A 13,365-nucleotide genomic window follows, 5' to 3' on the forward strand; every position below is an offset into this window, starting at 1 on the left:
CAGCATAAACATTGATATCCACCTTTGATTGTTAAACTGATATCAAAAGTTTTACAATACATATTTTTCTGTATCTAAGTATTTTATCCTTCATGATATTTGAATATTCTAGCCACGTTCTGGTATGACGAGGCTTAACACATATACCTAAAATTGTCGTCCCTGATTATCCTTTGCAGGCTGTAGAGGCTTATCAGGGACAACACTTTCAGCCTTGATTGGATTTTTTATTTTTGTAGAGACATCCTTTTAAATGAAAAATTTCGTTAAAGTGAAATGTGTAGTCCCTGCTCAGGATAATACGGAACAACTCTTTAAGACATGCATTAATACCAGTTGTCCCAGAAAGAGGCTGATTACATTAAAATTGTCTGTCAATGTTTCCCCATTCAGGAGGTAGAGAAGAGGTTCCCTGATGGTCTGCCCCTGCTGGACCCAGTAGAGGACATGGGTATCAAGGAGAAATCTATGAAGGACGTAGTCAAGGTAAGAACATACCTGTTAGAGGACATGGGTATCAAGGAGAAATCTATGAAGGACGTAGTCAAGTTAGCTGCACAACTTCAGACTTACCTTCTCAGCTCATTTGGAAATAATTGACTGTTGCCTAGGGCCATTTATTCTAGCCTGTTGCAAAATATTTGCCTTAATTATTTTAATTTGTATTTTAGTGAAATTTTGTTTAGGGTTTGATATAAACAAGTGCCAGTGGGACTAGTGTCCCTCAATTTCACTTTTCCTAACCTTATAAGTAATATAAATTTGTCACTAACGGCGTTGGCGTTCCGTTTCCGTTAGCGTGCAAATGTTTTCGTACTACCCCAATTATTTTCATTGTCCCTTGACATATTGCTTTCATATTTTGCATACTTGTTAACCTACATGACCCCAACCTATAAACAAGAGCAGACAACTCTATCAAGCATTTTGTCATAATTATGGCCCCTTTTCCACTTAGAATATGCAGCAAATGTTAGTTTTCGTACTACCCCATTTATTTTCATTGTCCCTTGACATATTGCTTTCATGTTTTGCATACTTGTTTACCAACATCACCCCCAACCTATAAACAAGAGCAGACAACTCTATCTAGCATTTTGTCATAATTATTGCCCCTTTTATACTTAGAATATGCATATAATTGATAAATCTATGTTAAAGTTTGCGTACTACCCCAAATATTTCCTATATCCTTTGATATATTGCTTTTATATGTTGCATACTTGTTTACCAACATGACCCCAACCTACTTTTACACTTAGATAATTGAACATTTTGCTTAAATTGCTATAACTTCTTTATTTATGATCACATTTTATTATTACTTTGACAAAACAACACTTACCTGAATACCACAATGGATTCCACCCAAACAATACCCCACGCCCTTTTTTTTTTAAACATCATCTTATAAATTACCCCACCCCACATTATACCCCCCTCTCATCCCCCCTACCCCCCCCCCCCCCCCAAAAAAAAAAATAAGATAAAAAAAATTCTTTAAACATCATCTAATAAATTACCACACCCCACATTATACCCCCCTCTCACCCCCCTACCCCCCCCCCCCCTCCCCCCAAGAATTTTTTTTTTCCTTTTTTATTTTTAAAAGATCGTCTAATAAATGACAAAACCCCACATTATACCCCCTCTCAACCCCCCCCCCCCCCAAAAAAAAAAAAAATATTTTTATTTTTGAGAGATCGTCTAATAAATTATTGAATATGAACAATTTCCCCATGATGGCTTATGTTATACTGTCAAGCACTTGAATAGTCGAGCGCGCTGTCCTCTGACAGCTCTTGTTTTGTTTTTGCGCTAATTGGGTTCATGTATAACCAGTGAGCGCATCAACTCAGGTAGTCAAATTGTGTTTTTTTTATGTATTTTGTCTAGAAAATAGAGGCGTTTGAACATCGCCTGTTTTCCCATCCACTTAACAAGGACCCGAATCTTGAGGAGTGGTACAGCCTGTATGAGAAAAAGATGAAAGTAAGTTAATGTCCTGACTGTTTGGAATTGTAGCATATAACTTAAATAAATTATATGTGTTAATAACATGTACAGTTGCTGCACTAAGTATTTAAAATATTAATTGAATAGTATTTTTTCTGCATTTCATCAGGGTATGAACTGTTGGTTACATAACACCTAATTTGCATTTACGCCAACTGTAGTTATGCATGAGTTCGGCATAATGGGTCCAAATACTTCATACACTGATAAATGCAGAAATATGTTGTTCAATACTTACAATTGCCATAATAAATAAATAAAATTACCAGTAATCATACATTTCTAAAGGCCAAATGGATTATGAATCTTGTTTCAGTTTCTTTTTTTCATTTACGTCAAATAGCATATACATGTTGTAGTTGAACTGAGCACTTAACTTTGGCATTATTTTCCTATGATTAAAGAAACAAATGTGAAAACGATTTGCACAACATATTGACGTCATTTTGCAACTTGTTTATGAAAAAGAAGTACCGTCATGAATATGTACTTTTAATTTAGCATGGGGAGTAGATTCATGAGGAAATAAAAAACGGTCATGTGATCAGATTAATGTGAAAGTAAAAGAAGTTTTAATCTTCAGATCATTAATGCCTTAATTATAGCACCACAGGGAGGGCTACAGTGGATTCACTTTATTGTTTTTTTAGTCTGTCTGCATAAGTTTGCAGAGTGAATTAAATCCCACATTTCGTAAGGAATTGAATTGATATTTGGTATATATGGTCACAATAAAGTGTAGATATGCAAGACACTTCATGAGCAGTGATACACACATTCCAGAGTTGCCCTTGAACGTAGCTGACAAAGCAGTGGTTTTGTTTTTTATTTAAAATATGCCAACAATACATTCATGTACCGTAAACCACTGAAATGTTCTTTTAAGTCACTAATTCATCGTACGCTTTCTTTCTGTATATTTTGTCATTTATTTAAAGTATAAGGCTTTCTTTTTTATGCCCCCGGTAGGGTGGCATATAGCATTTGAACTGCCTGTCAGTCCGTCAGTCCGTCCGTCTGTCCGAAAACTTTAACATTGGCCATAACTTTTGCAGTATTGAAGATAGCAACTAAATATTTGGCATGCATGTGTATCACATGGAGCTGAACATTTTGAGTGGTGAAAGGTCAAGGTCATCTTTCAAGGTCAATTATCAAATCCAAGGGAAGTAACAGGCTTTAAAGGGATATAATTTCTATTTATCATTTGGCAGGTACAGATCATTTTTACAAGGGAAGTATTATTTTTTTAAACGATATAATCAGAAACAAAAATTAATAAATCAAAGCGACACAGTAGGGGGCATTGTGTTTCTGACAAACACATCTCTTGTTTATCGACATGTTACCAAGTACACAAAAAACATTGTATTGCAGATAGGTAATGAAGTTAAGACAATAAAAGCAGAACTGAAGAAGAAGAAGTCTTTACTGCAAATGGATGAACTGAAGTGCAGAAAGCGAGTGTTACGAAGACTAGGTTATTGTACTGCATCTGATGTCATAGAACTGAAGGGTCGAGTGGCATGTGAAATTAGCAGGTAGCAATTTGTTCACTGTTGTAAACTGACTTTTTCTGGGTATTTAAAATTACTCTTAAAAAGACAATTATATAAATGTTTTCTTTGCAATTGATAAAAAGTTATAAAAATTACCAAGTTCTCTCGGTCTGTCCCAACATGTGTTTCGGAGGCATCAGTCTCTGTTAGTGTTACTCATCTAGGATTGAAAAATGTTTCTTACATTATGAAAAAAGTTTCATGACATTAGATTTGAATCTTTCAAATGCTCCTCTCTTCCATGTGATTGACATTTGAATTGTTATGTCCCTCCATCCTCAAGTTGAGGTGAGGACACTAAGATTGTAAATTCTCTCTTTCAGTGGAGATGAGTTGATGATCACAGAGCTGCTCTTCAACGGTGTCTTCAATGACCTGACGCCCCAGCAGTCCGCGGCCCTGCTCAGCTGTTTTGTGTTTGATGAGAGTGCAGGAGACGTGACCATGAAACTCACTGAGCAGCTGGCCGGACCCCTGCGCTTATTGCAGGTAGGGCACTAGAGGCTGATATTTTATTGGCATTATCAGTGGAAGAATAGCAGACGTTCTTGAAAATAATTGTGGCTCAGGGACATTTATGATGCAAATTTTGTCTTAGTAACATTTCTGATGCAAGACGTGGCTTAGTGACAAAGAGGAATAGATGAAGTAATATTTGTAATTGCCTATTACACCCCCAAAAGCACAGCGGATAGCTAGCTGGTCTGTGCAGTTTTACTCCAAATTCAAGTTAACATTAAAAAATGTCTTCCTTTCTCAAGTTTTCTTTATATAGTTTTGTCAAAATCATTACAGCCTTTACATGGTAAACTGGGCTTAATGCATGTGCTTAAAGTGTCATCCCAGATTAGCCTGTGAAGTCAGCGCAGGCTGATCAGTGAAGACACCACTTTATGGAATTTTTTGGTTAACAGAGGTCTCTTATAATTGAAAATTTAGTCAAGGCAGAAATTGATGTATTGATTAGCCTGTGTGGACTGCACAGCTCTGATTAGCCTGTGTGGACTGCACAGGCTAAACTGGGACAAAACTTTACACACATGCATTTAGCCCAGTTTTCCCAGAGCGAGGCTGAATTATAATTTCAGGACACAGCCCGTCGGATAGCTCGTGTGAGCAAGGAGGCCAAGCTAGAGATAGATGAAGAGAATTACGTGGGCTCCTTCAAGGCACAGATGATGGATGTCGTCCACGCCTGGTGCAACGGCTGCAGCTTCCTCGAGATCTGCAAGATGACAGATATATTTGAAGGTCAGTGCTTTAGGTGGTCAAAATTAAAGTTTTATTAGATCTGTTTGAAGGTCAGCGGTTCATTAAGTTTTTACTTATGAATTGTCAGATCTGCAAAATGATTGAACATTATACGATATGTGGTTTTCTTTTAAGCAATATGAATTGAATGCAGTTCTAATTGTTCATTTTTCTAGTGTTTTGTATTAAAGGACCATAATTATCCCCCGCCATAGTCGGAGGGATATTGTTTTGGCGTTGTCCGTCCTTCCGTCCATCCGGCACTTTTGTGTCCGGAGCCATATCTTGGAAGTGCTTTGGCAGATTTCATTGAAACTTGGTATGAGTATATATATATATATGGATAAGAGGATGATGCACGCCAAATGGCATTGTACACCATCGAATAATAACGGAGTTATGGCCCTTTGTATTTTGAAAAAATGCTTTTTTTGTGTGTCCGGAGCCATATCTTGTGTCCAGAAGTATAATGGCAGGGGATATCAATTCAACGAATTTGCTTGTTGTATATGCAATGAAAATGTCTTATTGCTTGCACATATGTCTTCTACCGTGTTTATGGTGTATTTTTTTCTTGTTAACATCAGTGTATGCTAATGTCTTTCTCCATGTTGGTTGTGTGGCCTAGCTCAGTTGATATAAGTGCTGGACTTCGCATCACAGGAACATGTGTTGTGTTCCAAGCCTGGCCACATAACTTGTTTGTTCAATGGTCACTGTCTCCCTACCTATAATTCAACCAGGGCTAAAAAATAAAAAATAAAAACATATGAGCTTTGCTTTGTGAAAACCAGGGTTTAATGCATATGTGCCAAGGCTAATCATGGACGACATTTTCCCCTTAAGTTTGTTTTTTTTTCAAGGAAGAGACTTCCATTAAGGAGACTTCCTTTAAATAAAAAAATCCCCAAAAAGCAGAAAGTGTCGTCCCTGATTAGCCTGTGTGGATTGCACATGCTAATCTGGTACAACACTACGCACATGCATTAGCCCTGTTTTCAAACCTATTCCATGTTCAGGGAGCATTATCCGGTGCATGCGCCGGCTTGAGGAGACGCTGAGACAGATGGTGCAGGCAGCCAAGGCCATCGGCAACACAGAGCTGGAGAACAAGTTCAATGAAGGTAACCTAGCAACCATTACCACTGTGTCTGCTTCCTCATGCATGTGAATAGGGGGTGGGGGTGGAATTAGAGAATATTTCAGAGCCTTGCATAATTACTGGAACCTCCTTACTTGAATTTTCTACCTGCATGACCTACAGATACAGTTTGAAGATTTGTTCTGGTCCATTGATTTTTGGCGAACTTACCGGCCTTGAACTTTTGTTAAAATTTCATTATCTTTCGTTTGTTAGTCTATCTACATATCTACATGATGATATATTGGGCCTTGGACTAAGGAATTATCTCTAAAACAGCTTTTGTTTTTTTCTGTTATTTAGCTTTTATTTACATCCATACAAATGAAAAATATTCATGTTTGTAATTCTTGAATTAAATAATTAATACAGGTTTTCATTTTATTTCAGCAATTCGATTGATGAAGCGTGACATAGTGTTTGCTGCCAGTTTGTACTTATAGATTGAGAAAGTGTCTGGCAATTAAGATGATCTCTCTAGCAGCAATGGAGTGAATAGCTGTGCTTCATGAACAGCTGATTATACAACACACGTGATCAGGCCTGTAGTGGGCAGGAAACACATGGTTTAGCTGCTTTGATCTGATGGCTGTACCTTCATGATGAGAATATATGACCGGTCTTCTAGGAAAAAGGGGCTTAATGCATGTACGTAAAGTGTCATCTTAGATTAGCCTGTACAGTCCTTTCAGGGTTATCATGACCGACACATTCCACAAAAACTGGATTTTAATTAAGTAGAGATTGCCTTAAATGAAAATTTCCATAAAAGTGGCAAGTGTTGTCTCTGTTTAGTCTACTGTCTGCTAAGGCTAATTTGAGATGACACTTTATGACGGACATGCCTAAAGAACGAGGCCCAGATCTTGTTATTTCTACAGGCTTGCCATGTATTAAAAGTTTAAAGGCTCCATGAGCTTTCATGCTTTGGCAGAACTGTACAATCTGAGAAGAATTTCAGGAATTGATGGCCTTGCATCAGTCACAATGGTTGACTGTCTGTGGTACTTGGTGTACAAGAACACTGTTGCGAAGCAGATTAATTGTGGTAATCATGCTTAAATTTAGGATAGATAACTGGTTGTAAAGATTTTTAATGATGATTAAATATTGAAGCGTTAATGCTTGAAGAGATTAAATTAAAAATGCAACTTATTACATATTAAACATTTGTTTTCAAGAAATAGACTTAGTAAATACAATGTGTGTTTTATGTCTCAACAAAGTGAATCCATTAATCACTTTAGCACTGTCCAGTTGTTTATTCCTCTAGATTTTGTCTCGGCTGTTTTGGAGAAAACCCGAGCTATTGTCATAGCCAGCTTGTCAGCCAGCTTGTCGTCCGCCGTAGGCGTCGTGCTAAAACCTTAACATTGGCCATAACTTTTAAAATATTGAAGATAGCAATTTGATATTTGGCATGCATGTGTATCTCATGGAGCTGCACATTTTGAGTGGTAAAATTTCAAGGTGAACATTATCCTTCAAGGTCTAGGGTCGAAAAAACAAAGTCAAGGGAAGTAATAAGCTTTAAATGGACATGGTTATCTGACCTGTCCACGTATATATTTTTGATTAATAAATCAAAGCAGCGCAGTAGGCGGCATTGTGTTTCTGACAAACACATTGTGGTAAAAGGTCAACGTCAAGGTCATCCTTCAAGGTCTACAGTAAAAAATACACATTTAAGGGAAGTAAAAAGCTTTAAAGGGAGATAATTATTCAATATTGAACATAGCCTTTTTATATATTTGGCATGCATGTGTATCTCATGGAGCTGCACATTTTGAGTGGTGAATCTACAGTCACGGTAGTGGCTTTTAATTAATTGCTATTAAAAATAGAGATTTGTTAGTGACAATTATTTTCAAGGGAAGTAATTTATATAATTATAAATCTCATATTATATATTTCCTTACCAAGAATTGAAGTTCTTTTCACAGTTACTGTACAGATTTATTATTTTGATTATTTATAATTCAAATGATTGATTTGACAAAGTTTTTTTTGAAATGACATAATTATCATTTCTTTCATGTACTTAGTTGTTAATTGTAGTGTTCATTACATACCTGTGGATTAATGTCCATAGATGCATGATGAACTCTGTCTATTATCTCTTTGTTAACCCCCCCCCCCCCCCCCCCCCCCGTTTGGATTGGACAAAATCCAAGGGAAGTAATAAGCTTTTAAGGGAGAATATACCTACCAAATGATAAATAGAAATTTTATTTCAAAGTGGCGAAGTAGGGGGCATTGTGTTTCTGACGAACACATCTCTTGTTGGGTCACTAGGTCAAAGGTCAATGTCACTGTGACCTCTAAAAAAAAATCTAAAAAGCTTTCGCAGCCGAGCGTGGCACCCGTTATGCGGTGCTCTTGTTTTTAATTGACTCTGCTGACTAGCTGCTGTGTTGATTTCTCACAATCATGAACAACCTTAATGTCTACTTTTTTTGGTTTTCATAAATTTTTCAGAAATACTGTATGATGGCTTTTGTTCACTGTATATATTTCAGATAAATTACCTTTTAGAAAATATTGGGCCAGCTAAACTGTACCTAAAAATCTATTTGTATTTACTTTTAAAAACATTTATAAAAAAATAATGGACACTTTTTCCTGACATTCTGTGTTGGAACAATGTTTTGGGAAATCTTTTTCAGTGGTATCAAACTAAGTAACATTACTGGTGGAATATTGAGTAGAATAATAACATTTACCAGATAAATTTCGTATACTTTTTGAGTTTCTTTTATGTGTAATGCATGGGAAATTCATAATCCGCTATATCGTTAATTTAAGTATTTTGTCCCTGAGATTTGAACTGATTGCAGCCAAATTGTTTGTAGTTGTTGTGTATATATATATATGTACATGTATGTTTGTTTTTGAATTGTTTGATATTAATAAAAATGCCCTTATTCGTTGTCTGGTTTGACTATATTAATAATCTTAGAACATGAGATGTTCACACAATGGTTATTGTGAAAATATTTAATGATTACATACCAATATTTATAAATCGCATGCAAATTGAAATTAATCTTGCTATGAGTTAATTCCTTAAATAATAATTGTATTATGAAATAATGATGTTTTGCCCATTTTTCGCTTCTTTGCAATGGATAAAACATTCCTAGCTGTTTTATCAGCCATGACTTGAGAGAAAAATTGAACAAAGGAATACAATGAAATCATATGATTAATTATGTTAAAATGAACCCATTAGGCAATGATGATTATACGAATATTGTTTATTATGGAAAAAAAGTAAACCTCATTGGTTACTGATTGAAATGGGCAAAGAGGGGGTTATGAAAACCTTCATATCCAATGAATTGCCAGCACAAGTTTCCGGCCTTCAGCCATCATTGTATCTTGCATATTGACACTTCATGGGGATAATATATCTAAAGTTTCAATTCAATCTCTTGAGCAATTTAGAAGAAGTTCCCTTTACAATCTAATAAAACTATCTGTGGACAAAGCGATCAGACAGCCGATAGTGACTTCAGTATATCCCATCATAAAATTTATTTTCGGGGTTATAATCAATAATTCTTTGATATATATATCACTTTTTACGAGTTTTTAAATTAACTTTAGAATAGGAAGAAAGTTTCGATTACAAAAACTTGGGTAACAAATAAGTTACATTCAAGAGCCTATTATTAAACAGCGCAGATTCGTTTCCAAGTTTTCCGCCCCATGCTACATATCGTATCTGTTGATGATCTTTGGAAAGGACTTTTTTTAAATAAAGAACACATTAAATACCAGCAACAAAACATTGAAATCCTTTATTGTTATTCCAGTATAAAACTAAGCTCCAGAAACAATGTTATCCAAAATAGTATCTGCCACGAAATTTTGAAAGGTTTTTTGACAATCGGTAACATAAAGAGTATGTTTTCTCCTTATTACAAATTTTATAAGTCTTTCAACGCCCTTTCACATGGTGTATGTTATGTTTATATCTCTATCGTTTCTGAGTTACTTTCAAGCTTCGACTATGTGCACTTCGTATTTTTTGTTCAAACAAATGGCAATAACTCTATAAAGTCCAATTTGGCTGGTTATAAAACTGTACTTCCATTTTATAAGAGCAAAATATCTGCAAGTTTTGTGAAGTTTCGGTGAAAACTGAATGAGCTGAAACGGCGAATTTCATATGTTTCGCAAAAATATAGGTAAATAAGTCTGAAGTTTCTGGTGCGCATTGGAGGGTGTTCGAACTTGGTCTTCATGTTTTGTTAGCAAACATTTCCAGAAAGATTGGTGGAGAGAGAAACAACGAATGTGCCTCCCACTATGGATGTTTGTATAATGTGTCCCGTGAACAGGCCGGCGTATAAAATAAAAACTGACAGGCTACAAAAATATTGAGCTCACTGCAAACAAGTTAAGATAGTGACAGTTTCTTACTCATAATAGCCGCAGCCCTACGGTGAGCACCTGTCATTATCTGTTTCACGTCAATACCATCTGCGCGCACAGTAGCTATTGCCTTAGCAAAGCCTTTCCCTAGATCAGACTAGACTTGACGTCAGTTTCACGCTTATCGACGATTTATATGTGCTTGGTGTGATCTCAGCGCATATACACAACTACAGTAAAGGTTTACAAGTGTCACACAGCTTATTTATAATAAAACAATCTGTCAATAGTATTACAATTACTATACTCAACAATGCTAATATCACGGTCCCCCTCTGCTTCACTGATCCTCAAATCTGACAAGTACTGGTTGACTCATAGTACCACACACTTGTTCTGCACCCTGGTGAACGACCTTTGGCTTAAAAATTTCAGTCCAAATTACATAGCAAACACACCAGTCGTCACATAGTATATTTATTCTTGATGTATTTGGAAATTTATTTCTCATTTGAAGCGTTAGGTTACTAGATAAATTTGTAAAAAGGAATTTTTGCTGACATTCAGGAAATAATAACCACGAGGTTCACATTAGCAGGGCCGTACCCAGGATTTTTTTACTGGGGGGCCCAACCGGGAAGGGTTTGGGAGGGGTCCCCCCTCCCTATATATATACTTTTTTTAAATTGTCACTTTGTAAGGTGAATTTTAATGCTTATAAAAACGTATTTTGTGATATGAATTAATGGAATATAACAAGTAAATCAGCACATTTCGGAAGTCTTAAACTTTAAACATTGGTGTGACTTCACAACAATATTAAAAGCTTTACATTTCCGAAACTTACGGGTTTAAACTGACGATTATCCACATCAACTCTCGTATTGCTTCCACCATTTTTTTCACAAATCAATAACGTCACAGGTTTTTTTAATCTGATTATTTGGGAAAGACCTTGTCATTTTTGAGGAAAAAAATGCGAAACGCCTAATTTTTGGGTGAAATAATGAAAGTCTTAAATAATCAATTTAACATATTTTACTGTTTTCAAACAAATTCAAGGAAAAAGATAATTTAATTATACAGTATTTTTCTACACTGAAACAGGTTAACTTATACAATGAGACTATTGTTTGTTTCAATTTTCATTTTTTTACCAATGAGCCATTAATAGGTTGATATTACTCAATTCTCGGTACTCAATTATTTTAAATACTGAATTCTGCCAAATTCTTATCTGTTGCTCGGCAAATTTATGAATCTGTTTTTCTTTAAACAAACATGTTAACTATCTCATCGTAGTCGTTTTCAGTGTTTTCTTCAAAAATGATAAATACATGTACTCAGTTTTAATAGTTAATACCTTTGTCAGTGTTTTTGTTCCGGTTCAAATTCAGGGCCCTATTCTCAATGCAAAAAGCATATATTGGGACCTAAAAATTCCCAATAAAAGGTTTAAAAAAAACTTTAAGAAGGGAATAATACGTCTAGGGCCTTCTCAAAGAAGAAAAAAAACTTGCGACGGCAATTATCAGACCATAGTCTAAGAACTCCTGTAGCAGTTGCTTCCATTCGCTGCACGTATCAAAATACATGTTAAATCAACCGTCGATAGATGAAGCATTCATGATCACAATGGGGGACTGATCTGGGATGTGTGTACAAGGCGATAAGAAAACATGGCCTAGAGGCTTATCTCGATTGGCGAGCGTTAATCCCCTTGTTTATCAGGGACAATAAAACATAGTTGCTCTTTTGTTTTGAGGGAAAGTATACTGTGGGCCCTTGCACGAGAGAAAAAAATGCAGTGGGCCTATTATTAAAAAAAATCATAGTTCGACAGCCAGCTGGGGGGGGCCCAGGCCCCTGGGCCCATGACCTGGGTACGGGCCTGCATTAGTCAGATGCATATTTTGTTAATATGTGAAATGGTCTAGTCAAAGGTAAATTATGTACACTGTGGATGGACAATACAAACTAAAATACCCAATGTCTTCATAAGTACTGAGGATTCAGAGTCCAAAATGCAGATATGCCACATTGTTTCTCATGCTAGGTTGTTTCCCTTTTACGTTTATAATTACATCTTACAAATTAACATGTTCAAAATAAGTTCCTTACCAAAATGACAATTACAGTACATCCAACAGTAATTGACTTATGATCCTCAACGTCATCACCACTCTCAATACCAAATACCAGCCCATCAGTGACCTCATCATCTTAATGACTACGCAGATTAAGTATTAAAAAATCAATACATACCGTACTGAGAAGGTAGTGTCATATACATTTTAAAATACACTCAGGTGGATGAGAAAACATTTTTAACCATGACAAACCAAACAACGTGTACAAGAAGTGAATAAAACATTTAAAAAAAATAAAATCCATAAGCTTGGAAAATCTTCTTAAACAATTAATAGGTCAAATTCACTTGGATGATGAGTGGAATTATCTGATTCTAATTCGGTCTTCAATATCCGAGCTTGGCCATTCAACATTCACCATGCGAACGTATTTTCTGCATGAAATCACATGTACACTATTTTATATATCACTAAACTTTAAAATGAGCTGTATTTGCAAGTTTACGCGTAATAAAGATCAAGAACATACCGAGCACTTATTTTGCACACTTGTTTTCTTTTTTGCCATTAAAAATAAAAATCAGTCATATTTAATCGATAACTTTTTATTATTTGTTTGCGGTTCAATAAAGACACGACAAAAAAAAATAAAGTAGAAAGTTGAAAAAAAAAATTTTTCACAATTTTGGTTAAGAGTACAAATGGGCAGTTACAATCCACATAACATAAAGAAGTGACGCAAATACTTGTCCAACATCATTTACACAATTGTATTATGTTAATCCAGATTATGTCAATATATAGCGTATGCAATTGATATTGTTGTTAGTTCAATACAAATATGCCCTCTGTAGGATTGATAAGAAATACAAAAAAAGTTTCAATAGAGCCACTACATACTGTACAAAACAATATCTTACTTTTCGAA

General features: G+C 35.6%; 1 protein-coding gene across 1 annotated transcript in view; it reads left to right on the forward strand.

The window, feature by feature from the left end:
* Positions 1-8,893, forward strand: part of LOC127874483 (exosome RNA helicase MTR4-like) — a 46,376-nt gene extending 37,483 nt beyond the window's left edge. The window contains exons 19-25 of the mRNA XM_052418839.1: positions 394-486; positions 1,897-1,992; positions 3,394-3,557; positions 3,899-4,064; positions 4,664-4,826; positions 5,846-5,950; positions 6,358-8,893. Coding sequence (XP_052274799.1) covers positions 394-486; positions 1,897-1,992; positions 3,394-3,557; positions 3,899-4,064; positions 4,664-4,826; positions 5,846-5,950; positions 6,358-6,410 — 840 coding nt within the window. The 3' untranslated portion in view covers positions 6,411-8,893. The remainder of the gene's footprint in view (positions 1-393; positions 487-1,896; positions 1,993-3,393; positions 3,558-3,898; positions 4,065-4,663; positions 4,827-5,845; positions 5,951-6,357) is intronic.
* Positions 8,894-13,365: the final 4,472 nt, after the last annotated feature.

The sequence above is a fragment of the Dreissena polymorpha genome, chromosome 3 (assembly GCF_020536995.1).
Source record: "Dreissena polymorpha isolate Duluth1 chromosome 3, UMN_Dpol_1.0, whole genome shotgun sequence".
NCBI lineage: Eukaryota > Metazoa > Mollusca > Bivalvia > Myida > Dreissenidae > Dreissena > Dreissena polymorpha.